General features: G+C 51.3%; 1 protein-coding gene across 1 annotated transcript in view; it reads left to right on the top strand.

Annotated features, from left to right (window-relative positions):
• The first annotated feature begins 8,039 nt into the window (after positions 1-8,039).
• The window catches only part of ADGRA2 (adhesion G protein-coupled receptor A2), a 103,958-nt gene continuing 89,227 nt past the window's right edge, over positions 8,040-22,770 (top strand). The window contains exon 1 of the mRNA XM_074940267.1: positions 8,040-8,278. Coding sequence (XP_074796368.1) covers positions 8,040-8,278 — 239 coding nt within the window. The remainder of the gene's footprint in view (positions 8,279-22,770) is intronic.

Genomic DNA, 22,770 nt, shown 5'->3' with positions numbered 1-22,770 from the left:
CATCCTCTGCAATGTAGACTGATGCAAAGAGTTCATTTAGCATCGCCGCAAGGGCCTTGTCTTCCTTTAGCACCTTGATTGTCCAGTGCCCCACCTAATTGGCAGGTTTCCTGCTTCTGATGTGCTTACAAAATTTATTGCTCTTAGTTTTTGTGTCTTTTTCTAGTTGCTTTTTAGATTAGGTTTTTTTTTCCACCTGCATAATTCTGCTTTTACACTTGACTTGCCAGAGTTTATGCTCCTTTCTATTTTCTTCAGTAGAATTTGACTTCCAGTTTTTAAAGGATGTATTTTTGTGTCTCACTGCCTCTTCATTCTGTTTAGCTACGATGGGGATCTTTTATTTTTGCCCGCTTGCAGGCATTTCACTCTTGTGACTATTCCTTTTAATTTCCATTTAACTAGCCTCCCCATTTTTTGTAGTTCTCAGTTTTGAAGTTAAGTGCTACTGTGGTGAGCTTCTTTGGTATTTTGCCCCCTACAAGGATGTTAAATTTAATTACGTTATAGTTGCTATTACCAAATGATTCAGCTCTATTCACCTCTTGGATCAGATCCTATATGCCACTGTAGATATAACTTTTAAAAACTAGGTTTTGGGTAGGGAAGCCTGAGTGAACACTACAAAACTGGCCATTTCATAATGTAGCTTTGTATTAAAGTCCTATCCATATAGCATATACAACTCCCACTCAGCAATACACATCTCCAAGATTTATTCAGATTTCACATTAACCTTGGACTCTGTGTCAACTATAGACCCTCCAGGCGCTCTCCCTGCCTTGGAGAAGCTGAGACACCCCCATGATCCCTCTCCTGTACAAACGGACCCTTCTCCCAGCACTCCAAAGCAGTTGTCAGCCAGGGGAGCCGTGAAGGAGCGTGAGTCAGACTCCCTGTCTGTCATGGTGGAACTATTCTGTGGGGATTGCGAGATCGTCTCAGGCTAGACTTGGCTATCTCCAAAAGAAATAAAAAGGTGAATTATTCTAGGCTGGAATCATGTGCCGCTGCTCTTTTCATAGCCGTGGGTGAGGAAAGACTCCATGCTAAAGCTATATTTAGATAAATATCGATTCTAACGGCAGCTTTTGAAACCACGGAGCTTTGCAGGCTTCAATTACCTAGTTAGGAGGAATCCAGTCTGTTCAGACGCTGTCCTCCCCTCCCTCCGCCTGCTGCTAAGTCAGGTTTGTTTGTTTCAGATGATATCTGGTGTGTTGCTAAGTACTTGGCTTCAAGTTTGAACTTCCTGCCAATCTGTGAAATAAAATCAATGTGTGACCCTATTTGACAGATGCACAGAGAAGTGATCAGTGCTGGCTCTAGCTTTCAATAGGGTGGGGCTGCTGGGAGACTTGGAGAGACATGAAAGTTATCTGTTCCCCATTCGGCATCATGCAATGCAGTATAGAGTCTTCCTGTGATGCTCGGGAGGGATCGCGTCCAAAGGAAAAGCAAGCTGTATTGTTTGTTCTGAGGGCAGGAAGGACTGAGGAGGAGGAGACCTGGCTTTAGTTTCTGCCTGTGTGCCTTCAGGCCAGTCATGACCTATGGATAAGTTTAGAATCTCTCTAGAGGAAAGAGAGGCGCAAAGGTGGATGTAGCTAAACCTGTGCCAGCACTATCTGTGGGGAAACGTCTAGGAGAGGCTCACCCAGCATTGGAGGGTGTCCTAGCATAGGGTTAGAGTGCTATGAGAAGATGGCGGCTGGTTTTTGTAGTGACTGACCTGAAAACAATAGGTATCCCCAATACAACAGCCGCCTCCCTGATTACCACTTACATAAGAATGACCATGGGGGGGTCAGACTGATGGTCCAGCTAGCCCAGTGGCTGGTGCCAGATCATGCTTTAGAAGGAAAGAACAAAACAGAGCAATTATCAAGTGATCCATCCAGTCGTCCATTCCTAGCTTCTGGCAGTCGGAGGCTAGGAACACCCAGAGCCTGGGGTTCCATCCCTGACTATCTTGGCTAATAGACCTATCCTCCAGGAACATATCTACTTCTTTTTTGAACCCTGTTATACTTTTGGCCTTCACAGCATCTCCGGGCAACTAGTTCCACAGGTTGACTGTGTGGTGTGTGAAGTAGTACTTCCTTGTGTTTTTAAATCTGCTGCGTGTTTAATTTCATTGGGTGACCCCTGGTTCGTGTGTTTATATAGAGGGGTAAATAACTTTCCCTCTTCACTCTCTCCACACCAGTCATGATTTTATAGACCCCTGAGTCGTCTCTTTTCTAAGTTGAACAGTCCCAGTCATCTTAATCTCTCCTTGTATGGAAGCTGTTCCATTCCCCTAATAATTTTTGTTGCCCTTCTTTGTGCCTGTCCACTACATTGATCCTTATCGGCAACGTGGCCTTGCAGACTGAGCTCTCCATTCTCCTGGGGTTTTTGTGCTCATCCTCATGGTGCTCATGTCTACTCAGAGGGTCTCTCTGTGGGTAGCAGCATCTTGGTATTGGAGAAATTTCCACAGCAGCTGCCTGTGCTGTACTTCTGTGATTAGGAGACTGTCTGCAGCTTCTTTCAAACACTCTGTCTAGGAAGTTCCCCTGCTAGGGAGTCAGACTTGCTGCCTTTTCCAAGCCTGGTTGCCGAGTCAAGCCCGTTCACTGTGTTGTGACCTGTTTCAGTTCTGCACCTAGGATTAACAAGTGCTGCTCTGCATCTGTGCCTGCAGCGTCCAATGAGAACTTGCTCTTTGGAGCAAGCACCTAGCTCTAACACCCTGCTGGTTGGCTCTGATGAGCAGCTGTAGAGGGGCAGTTGGGCTGTAGTCATTGTCACTCAATCCCTGCTAGCAGTTCTACATGGAGCTTCATCCTTGGGGTTCTTAAAAGAAAGAAGCTGTGAGTGTGTGAGATCTCCCCTTTGCACAGCTTAGGGCTCCCATGCAGAATGCCTCTGTGTTGCTGCCCTCCAGAGGGTGATGCCCCTCTCACAGGTATAGTCTCCATGTGTGCTCTCCCCTTGTGAACAAGTGTTGTTAGGGGATGGTGCGTGGATTGGTCTCGCTCCGTGGGGCACTCCATCCTGACCTCTTTAGAAAGCTGCAAAAAAATGTGGTTAACTTCTTAATTGATTTTCATTCTCACTCTGGCCAGGACATTCTTGGGAGCCCTGGGTTCAAGTTCCTGTTCATCTGTAGACTTCCTTTGTGACACTGTGCAAGTCACTTAACCTCTCTGGGACCCAGTTCTCCAGCTGAGTAATGGGGCTGTGAGGGTAAATCCACATGCCCTTGGAGGATGCTCTGCTACTAATGAGAGCCATACATCCCTAGAGGAAGCTCTGGTGGTAGGCTGAGCATGGAGGGCTGGAAATCTCACCAGTGCTTGTTTTTGCAGCATCTGAAAACCAGTCTTGTAAAAATGAGTGGTTTGGATGTGGCCCTTCTGACAGATAAGCCCCCAGCACAGTGCAAATTGCACCTGTTGACAGATGTAACGCTCACTTTCTTGACCTGTCATTTGACTTGCCTAATAGAATCAATGAAAGCTTCAGACAGGTTAAATGCCTTAGCTACACAGGGTGAGGGTCAAAATTCATGATGAGCTAACCAGGGGCAGGAGCCTATTGCAGATTTCATCAGTGGAAGCAAAATGGGACTTGTTTATTTCATGGATAGCAGATTTCCTCAGTGAAAGCCAATGTAAAAGAGTTTGGGTTTTTTTTTTTGGTTTTTTTTTTTTTTTGGACCCAAATGACCAGAATTTGGAGACTCTTCTGCTTTTTTGAGGTTGGGAGTGGAGAGGGTTACTTACCATGCCTCTGACACTCAGGCTCCGATGCTGTTATAGCATCAAATAAGTTACCCCATTGTTTGGCTTAGCAGGATAGTGATTCAGAATGGAGCAGGCTGGGTGTTTGTCTGGGAAAGAGTTTAGAGGGGCTTGAAAATAGCTGAAAGAACTTATACGTGAAGCTCAGATCAGCTGGGAAGCACTGTTTGAACAGTTCTCCTCTAGTGGTGGTGTCCCTGGATATTTCACATTTATTATTGGTTTGGATGAGGGTTGACTGTTTGGAGGTAACTTTATAGGAGGCTGAAATGCTGAAGGCGTGTGCAGGGGCATGATTGCTTCAATGTGCTCCAGAGACCACTCCAGAGCTCTGATTAGCCGCAGAATGCTGCCAGCCCTGACCAATATCCTCCAGGGCTCAAGAACCTCGCCAAGCCCATTCCTGTCCACTCATGAGGAACGCACGATTAATGCCATGTTTTCAAGGGCCCCTTCTCACTGCTTGGTCAGACACATCCCCCTCGAAAAGAAAAGGCAGAGTGCCTCAATTATGGGCTGGTGCTGGATCCAGGGCAGTGCTCAGTATGTATTAGTCCAGGCAGCCTCCTACCTCCCCACTGGCTCCCAGGGGGGAGGAGAAGTGAAACAGGTCATTAAGGCAACCCAGAATAAATCAATGGGTGAGAGCCTAGTCCTGAAGGGCTAGGCCACCCACTGCTACCCATCGAACTATGGACAATGCATAAACGTTCTCACTGAGTCTCTTTGTTGGAGTTCCCTTAATTTCCTTGGGTAAATTAGTAGCAATGCATTAGGCCATTTCCCTGGTGGGATATATTGCAACTGAGCACTAATTGCTATTTGTAAGATGATGGACCCAATCAGGCCTGCTGCTAGCTTCAACGGACCTGTATTTTGGCTTTTTCAAACACTTTAGTACCCTAATTCAAATACGTGTTTACTTAGGGTTTGAACTTCCAAGTGCTACCCTGAGTGGCCTGCTGACATCCATGGCAGTAAGCGTGGTGCATGACAGGGTTTGTGGGACTGAGCCCTAGTCCGCTTTGGTTGGTAGTTTTTTGAAATTCCCAGGGACCTTGTCTCTTTAAATCATGTCGCAAAGGAGCAAAATACCTTCCCCCTGCTACTAGCAACACTGTAGGTTAGGAGTGAAAGAACTTTAATCCTCTAGGGCTAGATTTTCTGAAAAGGCGAATTTTGTGTAAAACTCAGTTTCCCTTCTTGTTCGGTCAGTTTCACTGATGCAACTCTGAGACCCTTCAGTTTGGGGTTCACCTGCAGCAAGGGAGTGTGTGTGTCTGTGTCTCTTTTTTTGTGGCTGTTTCTAATAGAAGCTGACATAGATAGGTGGAAACACATCTGTGAGTGTCAATGTTTTTGAAAAGCTCATTTGCACCAAGTACATGGTGGGCCCAGTTTAAGTTGCCCCCTGGTGTGATAGTCACTCCCTGGAGAGGAAGGCTTAAAGTTCCAGTTAGGAGTCCTGGCAACCACAAGCTCCAATCCCAAGAGCTGACTCCTCAGTGAGGTAAAGCCTGGTCCGTGCTGTTTTCTGTCTTTGAGCCTTTATGATGAAACCTTAAACGGATTGGCTAGTGAGGAGTCTTTCAGACTCCACTTGGCATGCAGGCTGGGCCCCAGGCAGCAGCATGGGTGCTGGTCAGCTAAGCACAGGGCCATACCGATTTGCAATACACGGTGCAGTTTGACTGACCCTTCATAAAACCTCTCCTAGCCTCAGGATCCAGGGTGTGCTCATTCACCCTGCCTGAGCTCTGCTCGCTTCAGGAGGGAACGGTGTTCATGTGCCATATTAGAATAACCCCTCCCAGCCTGGCTAGGGCGAACACCAATTAAGTCCTAGTAGTGCTGTTGTCAATTGAATGGGGGACAAATAGGATGTTGGTTTCCAAGGAGGGTATAACTGGTTGGACCTCCCTGGTCTCGCCTCCCCTGGTCTCTTGTGCTAGAGTTCACTAGCACCTAGCTAGGTGCTGAAAGCAGACAAGAAGAAAGGCTTGGGGCCCCTTGCAACATCTCCTGTTAAAGAGGTGGGTTCACTGTGAAACCCAGTTCTACAGCAATCATTCCCTCCCGCAGCTCTGCCTCTCTGAGGTAATGGCTCTTGATGTGCTGGGGGCCTGCAGCTGCTCTTTGCCCCTTTCAGCGCGTTCAGCTGTGCTTGCATTCTGTTCCAGTCCCGCAGGTTTGTTACAGTAACACTTTACATTTACCTAGCTCCTGCTACCAGAGGAGTTAAGTGCACTTTGCTGCTATTAATTTAGAATGACTGTCCCTAGTGAGGTAGGTCAATATCTCCATTTGTGAGCTGCTCTTCAAAGGGCCTACTACAGAGATCTATGTATGGAAAGGGAGGAATAATATTTCTCTCTCCTTCAGGAGGAATTAGTGGTCCCTGGGAGAAGTCAGGTGCACGCACATCTTTCCACAGCCCTGACTCCCTGCTCTCTCATGCTGGGGTTCTTCAAGATTGCATTGCCCTCTTTTGATCCCTGTTTATTGTGCAGGGGTGAGATAGAGGGTGGGCACTAGTAGTGCAAGCCTTCACTCTACTGCCTTCAGTGCACATGCACCATCACTTTTGTCCTGTGTTTGTACAGCACTGAGCACAATGGGGTCCTGGCTCATGACTGGGCCTCGCAGGTGTTACTGCAGTACCTGTGAAGAATAGCAACAGGATGTTCATTCAGATTATGGGCATTGGGGCTTCACTGCATCTCAGTCTGGATAAAGACACAGACAAGTGATCTGACTCTCTAGGTGTTGGGCACTCTAGCAACCTCTGAGCCATGTGGGCCTGCAGCTAGAAAACAGTCCTGAGGAGGAAAATGGGAGTGAAGCAGGAAAAGGGAACCTGCTGGATAAGGTGTGTCGGGCTGGGTGTGACGCCAGACCAGAAAGGGGTGGGGATGGCTGTGTTACAGACTTGGACCTGTTGGAATGAAAGGGAGCAGGCTAGTAAAATAGCCCAATAAGGGGGATAGCCTGAATCTTTGGTGCCACCAATGCCTCCTTCACACTACAGCCCCTATCACAAACTACATCGTTCATCTTCAGCTCAACCCATGGCTACACCAGGGTCCTGGAAGGCTGCACTGTCACTGAGTTGTGGCCTATTGGCTCAGGTCTTCTGTCTCCTGGGAGGGATGGGCTCTCCACCTTGCTAGGTGGTAACCTGCCAGGTGCTGTGCCAGGATGTGGCTCATCTGATATCCAGTCTCCAATAGTGGTCCACAGCAAATGCTACAGGGTGGACAAACTGTCCTAGCCCTGTGGTCACTGTACAGGATCAGCTGCCCTCCCCAAACTTGGCAGATACAGAATGCCTCCTCCAAGGGGAAACTGTCCTGGCTCCAGCTCGGAACCAACCAGCCCCAGCAGCCAAGGCACTGGTGAGGGTGCCCGCTCCTGGGTTTGGACTCAGAGTAGGGGCAGGTTTGGCTGGGGGGATTATACACCGCCCAAGGGCTGTGTCCCCCAGAGGCCGGGCACAGGGCGTGGGGGGAAAGGTTCCCTCTACCTCTCCACAGACCCTCCCTCCAGGCACTCGGGGCGGGGGGCACCATCTGCAGGCCCCTCGCAGCCCAGTGGGGCTGGGCGGGGGAGCAGGACGTCGGGGACTCCGGGTAAGAGCACGGGGAGGGCGGGTGCCGCGGGGGAAGGAAGCGCAAGGGGCCCCGAGATTTGGAAGGGGGCGCACGTGGTCGGGGAGCGCTGGTGCGCGGCGGGGAGCGCATGAACCCCGCAGGTTTGGAGGGGGCCGCGCACGGGAGCCAGGGGCGAGTGCGGAGCCCGGCGGCTGAGGGGGCGCGCGGAAGTTGGGGGGCCCCGGGCGCGCAGGGGCCGGGCTGGGAGCGGGGAGGCGCTAGGGCCCCGCAGCCGGGCCTGGCGGAGCGGGGGTGGGACCCGAGCGGCAGCCGCAGAAACCGCTAGGTCCCATCCAGAGCGCAGCAGCCGGACACTTCGCCGCCGGCAGCCGCGGACCCCCGCGTCCCGCCCGACCATGCCGCGGGCAGCGCAGGGCACCGGGCAGTCGCGGGAGGCAGCCGGGCGCCGGGGCGGCTCCGGGGGGGCGTGAGGGCGGAGAGCCCCTGGGAAGGAGCCGGGACCCTGCGCATGGCTGTCCCCGGGACCTGGCTGTAGGGTGCCCGCACCCCTGTGCGCCCAGGGCCGGCCCTTCCTCCAGCGGAGCCCCGGCCGGGGGCGGCGTCTCGTGGCTCGGGGGCGCCCGGCGAGGATGGGCTGATGGGCTCGGGGCCGCCCCGCGGGATGCGCTGCGCGGCCGGGCTGCTCTGCCTGGCCGCCTGGCTGTGCGCGGGGGGCGCCCGCAGCTGCCCCGCGCAGACCCCGCGCTGCAAGTGCGTGGGGGAGCGGCCCAAGGGGCCGGGCCTGCCCGGCGCGGCCCGCAGGAAGGTGATCTGCAGCGACCAGGAGCTGCTGGAGCCGCCCGACCCGCGCCTGCTGCCCAACGCCACGGTCAGCCTGTGAGTAGCGAGCGCTCGGCGTGGGCGCGGGGCAGGGCGCTTGGGGCGCTGCGCCGGGGCAGAGACAGCCCCGAGTCCCGGCTGCCGGGACCCCCCCTCCACCGTACCCCTAACAGCCCCTGGTTCCTGCTGCCCGGTCCAGCACCCACCGTACCCCAACAGCCCCTGGTTCCTGCTGCCCGGTCCAGCACCCACCGTACCCCTAACAGCCCCTGGTTCCTGCTGCCCCCTCCAGCACCCGCTGCCCCCTCCCCAGCGTCCACCGACCGTACCCCTAACAGCCTCTGGTTCCTGCTGCCCCCTCTAGCACCCACCGTACCCCCCTCTTGCCCCTCTAGCACCCACTGCCCCCCATCTGCTGGTCCCTCCCGCACCCACTGTCCGTACTCCTGCCTGCTCCCAGCATGATTCCCCCCATACCTGCTCCCTATGCACTCAGAATGACTCCCACTGCCAACCCCACATCCAGTGTGCCCCTCTCTACCTGCCCCCCAGCACCCACCATCCCCAGCCATCAATCTCTTCTGTCTGCCCCCAGCACCCACCCTGATTCTCCCTACCTGCCCCATACACACCCAAAATGACTTCCCTGTCTACCCCTGTGCATTTCTGCATTCCCCCAACACCCCACCCAGTGCCACCCGGTGACTGCTCCCAACACCCCCAAAGTTCTCCTTCTGCCAGCCCCTCCACTTGCCCCCCCAGCACTCTCACATACATCTCTCTTTTTTCCTCCAGTCACTTTGCTTCCCTTATGCCAGACTCTTTCCCTGTGTGTAAACTCCGCTGGGCTGTTGGAATCCAGGGCCCAGCACTCCCTGGCCAGAGGGACAGTGGGAAGTGTGTGTGTGTTTGTTTGTTGAGGGCTGTAAGCAGGCACCGTTTCCAAACCACATAATGATCAGGCCAGGCCCCTGCCCTGGGGAGGCGGGGGTGGAGGGGTGGGGCTGAGAGTTCAGGCACATGATTGGGATGATGATGACTTCTGTTGCGGGACCAGGGCTCACTTGCAATAGGGGTGAGGTGAATGGAGGAGGCTGTGTGTGGGAGCCTTGCACACACACACCTTGTCTGTACAGAACAAGACTTAATTTCCTAGGATCTCCCATCGTCGCAGCTGTGCCCCGGGGGTGACAGTGGAAGCTGGTGCGGGCAAGGTACTGTCAGTGTTCTAGCCGCCATGGGGTCTGAGTGCACCGGTGGGAAACGAGCATAAGCACAGCCAGGGTGTGGGGGGCCGTTCCTAGAACATATGTGACATGGAAGAAGGCTCCATGCAGGGAGGATAGAAAACCCACGGGCAGCAGCTCAGGCTCCAACTGCGTCTTGGACCTGGCGGCTTCCAAATGTGCCATTCTTGGTGCACTTGTTGGGCCCAGTCTCGCAGCCTGTGCTCAGGCCAATAGTTCCACTGACTTCATTAGCACCACGCACCAGAATAAGGTCCATCCAGTCTCAGACCTGTTCGTATCACTCATAGTCTTTCAGAAGACTGGAAGAATGGAAGTGGCTGGATAGGTGAGGTCATGACTGTAAAAAATTCTCTTTGTGGGCCTGATCCAGAGCCCACTGAAGCTAGTGGAAAAAGGCCCATTGATTTCAGTGGGCCTTGAATCAGGATGGGTCCTGTTTCCTACTGGGCTGTATTGGCAAAAGTTCCTAGTGCAGACCAGGCCTGAAAATCAGTTTCACTTTGGTTTACAGTCACTTTCATTTCCACCTTTTCCTTGGCAACATCTGGGGCTTTACACAGAGAGCTTTTGTTTGAAAACAACTGTTTCCACTGGAAATAATAACACACACCTTTCTTAAAATAGCTCCCCTCCCCTCAGTTTGATCTGGCAATGTAAAGTAGGGAAAGTTTTAAAAGTTCCGTCTGTCTTTTCATTGTAACACTTGATTTTCAGTGGTTTGTGTACACAGAAGAGGTCTCGCAGTTGAAACTTGTCTTAAAAGTCCTTGGAACCCCACTTTGTCGTTCGAGGCAATGTTAATACTACTTTATGCTTATTTAGACCCTGATCCTGCAAAGGCTTTTGCACTTGCTTAGCCGTACATGCGATAAGCAGGGTTCACTGGGACTGCCCGCAGGGTGTGATGTTAAGCATATGGGTTGAGTCCCTGATCTTGCAAAGACTTAGGTGTGTGCTTCGTTCTGTACATTGTGAATTGTCCTATTAAAGTCAACAGGACTATTTCCAGTGCATAAAGTCAAGCACTTGCGTAAGTGTTTGTAGGACTGGGGCATGTTTTCTGAGCTCCAGCACATAGGCAGTGGAGCAATTTTTAAAAAGCCAGGCAATGTTCGTGTTCTGTGTTTAACTCTGGTTTGAATTTACTCTTGCATCAGTTTTTTTTTAAGACTGTTAGTAATTGGTGGTGGTGTGCTTATCAGTTTGTTGGGTTTTTTAATGACAAAAGAAGGAAATTTGTTTTTAAAGCCTTGACATGTGCATGCAGTGGCAGTGTGGATCATTCAAGTTCAGAAAGGGTGGGGTTACTCTAGCAAGGAAGCCTGGTGCTCTGGTGCCTGACACGTTTGGGGTTCTGTTCATAAAGCGCATTTTATCCCCCCGGCCCTGTTTTAGCCTGTGCACTGGCATACTTGGCTAAGATTTTCAAAAGTGAGTAGTGATTTCATGTGCCCAGCTTGTATCACTTTAAAAGGGTCTGATTCTCAGAGTGTGGGTGTTCAGCACTTTCTGAAAATCAGGTCCCTTTCAGAGATCTCAAGCTGGGTCCTTGAAAAATGAAGCATCCAGATTCTCTAGTCCTTTTTGGAAATCTTGGCCAGTGGGTGCGCCTGCTTGTATGTGTATGTATATAGGAATAACCTATTTTGGCAATGTGAAAATCTTCCCACGAAGACAACACTAAAGATGTAACTACAATAATACCACTGTAAATAGTCCCAAAACAATAAAACCAGTGAATTTCATAATTAACAGTGATACCTGCCATGTGTAATCCACTCTCTCCTTTAATTACCACCATACATAACTTAGAAATTCTGTTAAGACATCTGATCACTTTTCTCACTTCCCAGAGAAAACTGCTTTTTATTTTTGTATTTTTTCAGTTTACATCCCTGCCTCTTCCAAATGTGCACTGGGGCCCTGATTCAGTAGTGCAGTCTTATTCAGTAAAACACACAAGCACATGCTTTAATGCTTTGTTGAACTGGGGCTTGGGTGTGTGGCTAACGGACTTTATTAGCTGCTGCTAAAATGCTATATAGGAGGAAAGAACCAAACCGCACTGAGCGGCGGGGACGGTGAAAGCAGAATGGGCATTTTGAAGCCTGTCTTTCACTGATTTAACATTGCTAGGTATTACCAATTTTCAGTAATTTGGCTCTTGGAAGGAGAAGCTCATTTGCTGATAGGGTCATATAGAGACAGCACGCACTGCAAAGTAGCAAAGCCTGATTGACCATACAATGAACATTAAGGGGGCACCACTCAAACCTGACATGAAACTGACAAACACAGGCAGAAAGCTACAAATATTCAGTGACCCCAGACTTTAGTGTCCAACACTAAACGTGATTTATTCTAAACCTTTTCCAGATGGAAAAATCAAAACCAGAGGCTTTTAGTTGATGAGCAGCCCCTTTAGATTACGAGGCCGTAGTGGCTTGGTCTTCCGTCGGGTTTAAAGTAGGAAAGCATCAGTTGGCCCTTGAGAGTCACTGTGCGCTCCGTTCTCTGTAGGTACTCACGCCGCTCTCATCACTGTCATAGCTGAACACCTTCCAGTCCGGCGTTAAGCAATGTGAATAACATCTATTTCTCAATGAGTGCTACTGCTGACAAAACGGTTGCACTTCAAACCCATTCTGAAGGATCTGACGAGGGAAGATCTCTGGGCAAAGCTCCTGAGTAACTCCCCAGGAGAGACTCTTTAGATAAAGTTGCAGAGCAGCTGATTCTTCGTGGGAAATGTTTGGGTACATTTTGTTTAGAACAATAATAATAACACTTGGCACTTAAAAGTAGGGCCCTAATTCTGGTCGTCTTCAGGTCTGGCCAGAATACACGAACATGTTAGGCCTGAACGACCAGCCCTAATTCTGGCTGGCTTCTGTGCCCAGGCAAGTTATTCCTGCCAGAAAGTGATGTAACTAGTATGGCACAGGGGTGCATGGGCCCTGGCCAGGGCAGTACGTGCTAAAACACATGGAGCACGCTCCCTGACCCACCGTGAACTGCTCCTCTGCTGTTTTGCCTGCCTGCGGAGGTTGGGGGAGACCAGAATGTTTGAGCTGCAGCCAGAGTGGGGAGCACCCATGCCTGTGAGTGACCCACAGGCAGAACATGGTCCTGCTATGTTGTAAGAGCCCCGATGGTTTGAGTTTCTCCCTCTTTTTTGTTTTAAACCACTAGGGGTGTTGGATAGAGCAAAGATCTTTGTGGCTTCAGAGCCTCAGCAGTTGCGGCTGCTTATTCACCCCTCAAGTGAGACTCCTCGCTGGTATTACAGTTCTCCCCGCCACAGCCAGAGGGAAGGCATGGGGAAAATAAGCAGCAGCAAAGAGCCAGTGCATCCAAGATCCTGGTTTCATATGAATGTGTCCAGTAATAGAGGCCGGGGTTAGAGAGAACCAGGCACAGAGGCAGAGCCACCTCTAAAGCCTTCCATCAGGCGCTAGAGGGTTGACCTCCACGGATTAAACCCCAGTCTAGGCAGCCTGCACTGCTTTGGGCTCTCTTTCCATAGTGGCATGAGTGACTTGGATGAGAGGATCAGAATCCACGTTTTGTGTTTTCCTGCCGTGTCTGTGATGCATGGTGGATCCTCATGGAAAGGATCTTCTGTTTAGAGAAAGTACAGCTCGTTTTCTCTCCATCCAGCTCCCCCCATGGGGATTGGTGCTACGCAGATAGATAGAAGCAAAATCAGTGAAATGCCAGCAGATGTTTAACTACAGAAATTAATTCCATGTGGTGGAGCATCTCTGGCAAAGGAAGAGGCCTGATGTGCAGAGAACTGGGGATGCTGAGTGCTGGGGATTATCTGCTCTGCCATTCGATTGAAGTCCTCACCTTGTGCCTGAGAGGCTCCACACAGCATTGCAACTCCAGGGGAGCCGCACGGCTAAGGGCTTAAACCTGCCAGGTGCCCAGCACCCTCCAGTCCCATCGAAGGCTGTGGAAGTTGAAGTTGCTCAGTATCTCGCAGGGTCAAGTCTTAAATAGCCACAGCTGTCTTAGCACGACATTCTGCATGGCTTGGCTCCGTCCTCTTGCCAAAGCAACTCCGTCACCTGGAGGCAATTTCTAAGGAAATGGAACAGCTGCAGGTATGGGGTGTTGTTGGCACTGGTTAGAACCTTTGTGCTTTGTTATTGCAAAAAAAGCAATTTCTTCAGCGTACAACCATTGGAAACCTGCCTCTGCTAATGCTCTTCTCTAGCGCCCGCGACCCAAGGGCAGGCACGCTCACGTGCGGGGGGAAGTGTGCAAAGGGGGAAGGGGGATTAGGCCACTAATATCCTAGAGCAGCCTGAACAAAAGTTGCCAGTTTGCACTTGTTTATGTATGTCTCTCACCCGCCCTTGCAAACACGCATGCATTGGTTCACAGATACGGGTTTATACGTGCCATAGGAGCTGGTCTGTGGCTTGTTTTGGGGCTTTTACAGCTACGCTGGTTGGCACAAAGAGCCATTATCCAAGCTGCAGCCCTGTGGATTAGTAATGGAAGAAACACCCGAGGCTCGCCAGACTGTTTTCCCTTCCTTAGGGACAGGGCTGGAGGGTTCCCTAAAGTGCATTCTTCCTGTGTGGGTCACTTATTTTAAGTGGTCCAAGTTGTGGGTTTCCCACCACTTCTCTGGGGAAATCACTTGTCTGCTCAGGATGGTCCATGCCCGCGTTACTATTGCAAATGTCGATACCTTTTGAAATAAAAATCTGGTTTCACAATTTAGCTCCTGTGCATTAGATTCGAAGCAGGTGAGCCCAGTGAAGCAGAGTTTCTCTCTCTCCTCCTTGCCCTTTTTGGTACATGGTAGTGAAGATGCCGTAGAAGACTCTTCGCGGGTTTTGTGAGTGAGATCATCCAGGAGCCCTCAACCTTCTACCTCAGCCACAGGCCTGAGCAACCAGACTTGAGACTGATATATTTGTGTATCCAAAACTGGGCTTCTAATGGCACCTCTTTTGCAACCATAGTTTATTGTGTGAATGCCGCTGCTCTGTTATAAAGTCCAGCACATCCTTACATGGGGTTCCGTTCAGTCTGGCCTCGCATCGCCCCATCTGGCGGTGTGTGGGTGAAGAGAGAATGCAGTTCTGCCTCTCGTGTCACTTCTGATGTTCGTCCAAAGGCACTGCGAGGTGACGGGCCTCTTTCAGACCTGTATTAACAAGGTTTTAATTCCAACCCCCTCGGAATGACCTCTGTGCTAATAGCCTAATGGAAAAAGTACTGTATTCTTAACAAGACACAGATAGCCGTGTTAGGCCATAGCCAACCCTGCTGTTACACACGCAGGAGTCCAAACCTCTTCCAGATGTGGAATTCTAGAGCAGGCCTCATTTATGCGCACAGCTTGATTGCACCAAAATTGCATACTGTCTGGGGGAATATAGGGTTTCGACTTATGACCAATTTCCAGTTCTACTTGAACTGCCCTCGCTGAGTCTTGTTTATCCTGGGCCTCGCAGATGGTTTCTTGCTGAAACCCTTTTCAGCCTCTTATTTGTTATTTATTGGGCTGCAGTTGTGGCAGCTTTCCCCCCGCCCCTCCCCTCCCCTTCTTCTCTTTGAAAAAATGGTCTCCCAAAGGCAGAGAGACTCTGGCGGCTCGCACGCTGATTTAATCATGGCTAGGCTAGGGAACTGGAACTAAGAAGATTGCACGTTAGAGCACATGTGGACATGAGGGCTCATTCTGCCGGCTTCCGCCTCAACCTCCAGTACCTGCCCAAGGTGTAAAGAGGACACGTCTGTGGAGCAGGCCAAAGTTGTTAGGCCCCTTTGAGGTGGGTGTGAGGGAGGCCGGTCTTTAGAGGAGGGGTACTGTACGTGTATTTGAACAAGCTTCCATTTTGTTAGGAAATGCCTTGGCCAGCCATTACCTTGACCCCTCTCTGAGATGAACCTCAGTGGTTCCTCTCACAATCATCCATAGTCCCCGTATAGCAGAGACTTTCTGCTCGAGATGGGGTTGCTGAGCGGCTCTGATCTCTGGGACATGTAACCACTCTGCCAAAGGGTTTGAGTGCAAACTGTTAGGCTCATGCTGGCCTGGGCTGGGGCCGCACAGAGTTCTCCTCCACAGAAGTGCTCAGAGAGTCATTTTCCTGCCTAGTTGTTCTGGTCTGAGTCTGGCCCAAGCTGATAGTGACTGCAAGCTGTTCCCATCTGATGGCTCCTTTGTGCCTGTGTGAAACCACTTTGGTGGTTCTCGGCCCTTCTTCCAGAGAATGCCACCACAGCTGGCACTAATTGGCCCTCTGGTTGGCAGGTTTGCCAGTGGCGATGAGGAGTCAACGAATCATGGAAACTGAGCTCTCCTCTGGCCCTCTGAGACAGGCTGAGACACAGACCCATTGTATGATTACAGACCGTACAGCGGTCTGTCACCAGAGGATCTGAAGAAGGATGGTCCAGTGCTTAGGGTGTTAGCCTAGCACTTGGGAGACATGGGTTCAAGTCCCTCCTCCACTGCTAAGGGCTGTGGGAAAGCTGAGAGGAGCAATATGGTTCAGACAGAGATATCCCTTAGGGGAGGATTTATTAACAGGGATACTCTGTATCCTAGTAAAGAGGGGAGGATGCACGTTGATAAAGTACTGATAGGAACTGAAGAGAAACAGTCAGATGAAAAAAAGTCCCATTCAATTACATCACATGAAGACAGACAATTAAATATTGACAAATATAATAAGTGCTTATGTACAAATGCTAGAAGTCTAAATACTAAGATGGGTGACCTTGAGTGCCTGGTATTAAATGAGGATATAGATATGACAGGCATCGCAGACACTTGGTGGAACAATTAATATCAAATGGGACACGGTAATACCAGGGTACAAAATATATGGGAATGATAGAGTAAGTCGCGCTATGTGGGAAAGAAAGCATAGAGTCAAATACAATAAAAATCTTAAATGACTCACACAGTACCATCGAATCTCTATGGACAGAAATTCCATACCTGAACAATAAGAGTGTAGCCGTAGGAATATACTATCGATCACCTGACCAAGATGCTAACTGTGATTGTGAAATGCTCAGGGAGATCAGAGAAGCTACAAAAACAAAAAACTCAACTATAATGGGGGATTTCAGCTATCACTATGTTGACTGGGAACGTGTCACCTCAGAACGGGATACAGAGATAAAATTTCTAGACACCATTAATGACTGCTTCTTGGAGCAGCTAGTCCTGGAAACCACAAGAGGAGAGAGAATTCTTGATTTAGTCCTAAGTGGCCCACAGGATCCGTCCAAAGGTGAATACAGCTGAACCACCTCTGTACCCGATGACTAGCAGATAGCTAATATAATGACAATTTTTAAAACATGCTTCAGAGGCGATCCTGGCAGCTACAGGCTGTTTCAGTACTATAGTTTCAACCAATTTTCCCAGTAAAGAACAGAATCATCAGACACATAGATGTACACAGTATTTTGGGGAAGAGTCAACGTGCCTCTTATAAAGGGAAATCATGCTTCACCAATCTATTAGACTTCTTTGAGTGGGTCAACAAGCGTGTGGACAAGGGTGACCCAGTGTGCATAGTGTACTTGGACTTTCGGAAAGCATTTGACAGGGTCCCTCACCAAAGGCTCTTAAGCAAAGTAAGCAGTGATAGGATAAGAGGGAAGAACCGCTAATGGATCAGGAACTGGTTAAAAGACAGGGAACGAAGGGTAAGAATAATTGCCAGTTTTCACAGTGGAGAGAATTAAATAGCGGGGTCCCCAGGGATCTGTACTGGGACCTGTGCATTTCAACATATTCATAAACGGTCTGGAAAAAGGGGTAACCCCCTCCATATAACACAAGAATGATGAGTCACCTGATATTAATAGGCAGCAGATTTAAAACAGACAAAAAGAAGTACTTCTTCACCCAAAGCATCGTCAACCTGTGGAACTCATTGCCAGGGTATGTTGTGAAGGCCAAAAGTATAACTGGGTTCAAAAAAGAATTAGATAAGTTCATGGAGGATAGATCCATCAATGGCTATTAGCCAAGATGCTCAGTGATGCAACCCCAGGCTCTGGGTGACCCTAGCCTCTGACTGCCGGAAGCTGGGACTGGACGACAGGGGATGGATCATTCGATAACTGCCTGCTCTGGTCATTCCCTCTGAAGCGTCTGGCACCAGCCACTGGCAGAAGACAGGACACTAGATGAGATGGACTATTGGTCTGGCGCAGTATGGCTGTTCTTATGTTCTTACAAGTTCCTTGTGTGATCTTGGGGAAATCATTTAGCCTCTGTGTGCCACCGTTTCCCCTCCGTGGAATGGGGAAAATGGCACTGCTCTACCTCACAGGAGTGTTGTGAGGATACATACATTGTACATCAGATAAGTATGGAAGAGAGATCTCCGTGCTTCACCAAGGTAAGTCAGTGCTGCTGTTCCTGTTCTGCAGATGGGGAGAGGAAGTGACTCACCCATGGACTCACAGCTGGTCAGTGGCTGAGCTGGGAATAGACCCCACGAGTGATGGGTGCATGTGTGGGTGCTCAGTGGAAAGTTCCCCTTCCACCCAAGCATTGGGAGGATGTTGACTTTCGCCCCAGAGCAGCTGCTCCTTCCCCACATGTTCCTGATCATCGCTGAGTGTGAGCATGACTGGCTGGCGGAAGCGAGCATCTGCCAAGCGTTCCAAGGGAGGTAAAGCCTGTAGCCTCCCAGCCTTGAGTTCACCCCCCAGCGGGCGCGCCGAAGTCCTGGTGCCCCCTGGTTCCCGCAGAGCGGGCTGTGGGGGCTCCCGGGAGGGCTGAGCAATGCCCACGTTCTGTAGAAGCTGCCGGGCTGTGTTGGATTGTAGTCCAGCTTCTCACTGCGGCAGCTGGCGGGCCTGGCGTGCGGAGGGTGCATTCTGCTTTGCAGCACGCAGCGGCTCTCTGAATGGATGCGGGCCTGGGGTTTCCTCTGCCCTTCCTAGCCCCTTCGAGCTTGCCCTTACGGTGTGACGTGCCTAGGTCCGGGGGTGGGGGAGCGCTGGTGGGCCACACCTTGTGCTGCGGTGATGGGGCTGTTGACCAGAAAGGGCCAGCTTGGGCCACAGGGGCTTTCACTGCTGCTGGGTCCATCAGTGGGTGCTGGCACCTGAACAGGGGTTGAAAACGAGAGGTGTCGGAAACCGAACCGCCGTGCAGGCCGTGGTTAGCGTGTTGCGGGGTAGGCCAGCCCCTCTCTCTGCACCGTATTTCAACCTGGCCACCTCCCCCAGCCCCTCAGGCGGCGGTTTGGGCTCTCGGCTGACTGACCCGTGCCAGCTCTCTTGAGCCAAGCTGCCAGGTATCTGGGATGTGAACACTGGCCCACCAGGAGGAGGCCGGGCCAGCAAATCATCAGCTGCCCCCTGGTGTGTGGTCCGGGGGGGAGGAGGACCTGCCTGTGCTCACTCTGCTGGGACTGGCGGGGGATTCCTGCTCCCCTGAAGGAGAGGCGGGTGCACAGGCACTGCACGTGTGCTGGAGCAGCTGCTGGAAAGGGCTGGATCGTTTGTTCTGTATCCATCAATGAAATCTCGTTAGCTGGAATCGATTGCGTCGTCCCTCGGCTGGATTGAAAAGGGGAGCTGGCTCGCCCCGTTCCAGCAGCGTCTTGTATCCATTTGTTCATTGTCCATCCGACGGAGCGAATGCCTCTGCGGCTGCCCTCTCTCATGGAGCGACGCCCTGCACGGGTCATGTTGCGTTTGCTGTCAGTCCCTGTGCGTGGCTCCCCCAAAGTGTGATGCCGGCGGGTTAGGGCAAGAACATCTGGGATGCAGGAGCTTGGGAGCGATGGGAGGAAGGGTTCATGCGTCAGGCTGGGGAAGAGCCTCCCAAGGAAGCGGTGGCAGGCTCATTTCATGGGACGTTTGGTGTTTGGTCATGAGGTCATGCGCTGGGGAACATGTGGTCAATAACGAGCCTTGCAGCAGCCAGCTGTAAGAGATTGAGCGGCACCCCGATAGTCTTCTCACACCTCTTGAGTTCGGGGCTTGTGTAGCTAGTGGATTTCTTGCCAATCACCATGAGTTCTACTTTGATCCACTTTGGCTGAAAATATTGGCTTTTCCTTATTTTACTGCTGTGTCCCACATAATTTAGAAACGACCTCATCCCTCTGACAACAGCTGCACCAGGGCTGTTCCTAAACCACCCTGAAATGCGCAGCTTGAGCCCCGGGCCCTGCCTCCGTTCCATCCTGTTAGGAGTTTCTGGGGACAGCTGCAGAGGGCAGCTGGCTTTGCTGTGGTGCTCTCCTCCCCTTTCTAAAGATCTGCTGTGGCTCCGTCTGAGCTCCTGAAATGTGAGCTGGCAGCTGGGGCTTTGTGCTCCAGGTTTGTGTGGCAAAGGCAGTAAATTACTGTGACGTTAAGGCCAAGCAAGGGGGCTCCATAGGTTGCTCCGGACACCTGTTGCTGCCAACCAGGCCTGGCAAGCCTCAGGCGCCCAGGACAGGTCAATGATGGGGTGGAGCGCAAGCCAGGCCAATTACTCAGACAGCACTTAGCCGCCATCCATTCCTAGAGAGATCTACGCCCTCTTCGCACGTCTCTGCAAGCATCCCTCAGTTCTACGCACATGTGGGACTTTCCTGCACATGGTTTTATTCCTCTCTGAACCGGGAGGTGGTTTGCTTTTTGAAACGGGTGGCAGTTAAACAGGAAGGCATGCCCTGGGGGGGTGCTCTCTTTTCACTCCTCTCTGAGCACAGTGCTCAAAACGGAGGACTGTTGTCGTAGTCGGGTGTTGGGCAGGTGAGGTGGCTGCCTGCCTGCCGGCTGGTCCCAATCCTTTGCCAGCAGTGGAGCAGGGAAGGGAATCTGAGAGCAGCACAGCATGGGCCATAGGGGCAGAGTGGGAGGCAAGGCAGAGGAACGTGGCCCACGCTCCGAGCACAGAACCTGTTGTGCAATAAGAATTAGCATCCATTTATCCTTCCCCAGCACTGGGAGCTTGCCGAGGGTTTCGTGCCTGATCCAGCTGTCGGCATGTGTCCGTGGGGAGCTTTCTGCAGGAGTGCTCTGCAAAGCGGCGTGTGAGGGATGGCTCAGGGAGGGCAGTGGGGCCTGAGAGCCGTCGGCATGGTGAAAGTTCCAGGCCGTTCACATCCCTGCTTCCCTTACTCTTTTCCTTTGTTTTCTCTTTGTTCCTCACCTTCATTTCAACTCTTCCTCCTTCTGGGGGCATAAATGACATGGCCACTGATCCAGATTTTATAGGGTCTGTTGATGAGACCGTCTAGGTTCCCCCTTTCCCACCCTCTTGCTCTAGGAGCTGCCCCAGCGCCATGCGTTACTGCTTTCGTCTGAGGAACGAGTCGTCCAGGGCACCTAGCCCCGAGCCTGGTGTAAACCTGCTTGCCACATAAAACCTGTTTGCCTTCCTCTCCCAGACTGGGCACATCCGGAGCACCTTTCCCTGAATGGGAGGCACAACATGTAGGTGAGCGCTGCAGGGGCGGGGAAATACCTCGGCCCCTCTTAGCTGCTGGTTACTTGCTGGGCTGCAGTGAGCATCTGTAAGGTTGTTTTTTCCTCACAGGCAAGAACAAGAGGGTGTTATGATGTAACATGGGGTCAGCCCTGGCTCTGTTTGTAATGCAGGGGTCAAGCAGGGCAGACAGGCGTTGTAAGAGCATAGAGGGCTTAAACATGTAATTATGTAATAACATAATATGTAACACGTAATATGGTACCCTTAGCATCTCAGGCTGTCCAAGGGCTTTACTGTGAGAGAGGGGACTGAGCCCTAGCGGTAAGGTGATCTCCCCAAGAGCACACAGCAAGTCTGTTGAGGGAGAAGAACCCAGGAGTCCTGACTCAGGATACTCTGCTCTACTCTCTGCTTCCTGGCATGTTTTATAAAGTGACAGACTTGAGTATGGAGCCATGCATCCTCCCAGCGGGGTGACTCCGCCGGGGCTCTGAGCATGGTTGGATACCCCGTGCTGCCTGCTGTCCTTGTTTGATAGCGAGTTTTGTGATATTTGGTGGCTTTTCTTAAAGCCCCATCTCCTGGAGTCAGGTGATTACATGAGAATCTCAACTTTCTTCTCTCTCTCTCTTTTAAAGTAACTTTCTGGCTTTCTTGGTTGTGGTGAAAAGCCGGAAAAGGTAAATCCTGAAGGCAAATAAGCCCCCAATCTGTATTGTTTTTAAAAAAAATCTCCTGGTTTTTCAGCCAATCTCCTGATTGTTTTGGCAATACTGGAAACCTCACAGCAGCGTGCCAATTCTCTGCTGGCGCAGGGAGCCCTTCCCCCCGGCTTGGTATCTGATGTGTCGTGGAGGTCTTACGGCCTGCGCCGTGCTGGCCATTTCACACTCTCTCTGGGATTTTATTTTTCCTGTTCTAACAAAAGCAAGTGTTGGAACAATAATTTTCAGCCCTCCAAAATAGCCTGCTTTGACGTGAGCCTCAAGACAACGCCCTGGGCATGTCGCAGCGAAGGGAAGAGCCCCTGAGCGTGTGAAAACAAAGGGGGGAGCTGGCTGGGAGGTAAGGTCAGGGGGTGCCACTTGGTCACTGGATTTCTTTATCTGCCCTGTTCACGATGAGGTCAGTGGGATTTTAGCTCTTAGCTGCAGTGGCACAAGGGGACCCAGAGTGGGGTGCGGCGGTTTTTCGGCGTTGGGTCACTAGTTCAAGTCTAAACCCTAGTGACCTGTGGCTTCTGAGATGGATGTAATGGCTTTCCACCCATTTCAGATCATAAAGGCCAACCTGCAGTTGGCAGCATTGGCCCGTTTCTGCAGAGAGAGACTCAGGAAGGAATGTGCCCTGGAGACAGGGCTCCCCTGTGGCCCATGAGCAGAGATCATCTGTCCCGGTCAGGGGGTAGGCCCAGAGGAGTCAGTGTGCGGGGGGATACCACTGCTGCTTCCTGTGGCTTGTAATCTAGCACCTTTCACCCACATGAAACCCGCATTTAGACTGTCCAGTGCAAACCAATGAGTTCTCCCCTCCCCCCCCGGGAGTGGCCCGTAACGCATCAGCTCTTGATCCATGTGCTTTAAATTAATGCACTTAGAAAGCAAAGCATAAATCCTCCCCCTCTATTACTGAGCTCCCATCTGATGGTATTTGCCTTTCTGCTGCATGTCTCCATCCTGCCGACCGCGCTCTGACCGAGGGGGGCTAGCATCTCGCCACCTCCTTTTTTGGTGGGGGTCGTCGGAAGTTTATTGTTTTAGCCGCTCTGTTTCTGGAGCCGTTGTTTATCCAAGTGGATTCTAGCGGGCTTGAGAAAACAACCTGGTCCTTTCGCTTTTGGCTCCTCTTTCGTGATTTAAAAAAAAATC

This window comes from Natator depressus, chromosome 26, assembly GCF_965152275.1.
Source record: "Natator depressus isolate rNatDep1 chromosome 26, rNatDep2.hap1, whole genome shotgun sequence".
NCBI lineage: Eukaryota > Metazoa > Chordata > Testudines > Cheloniidae > Natator > Natator depressus.
The sequence above is the reverse complement of the archived record's forward strand: the minus strand, read 5'-3'. Positions and strand labels throughout refer to the sequence as shown.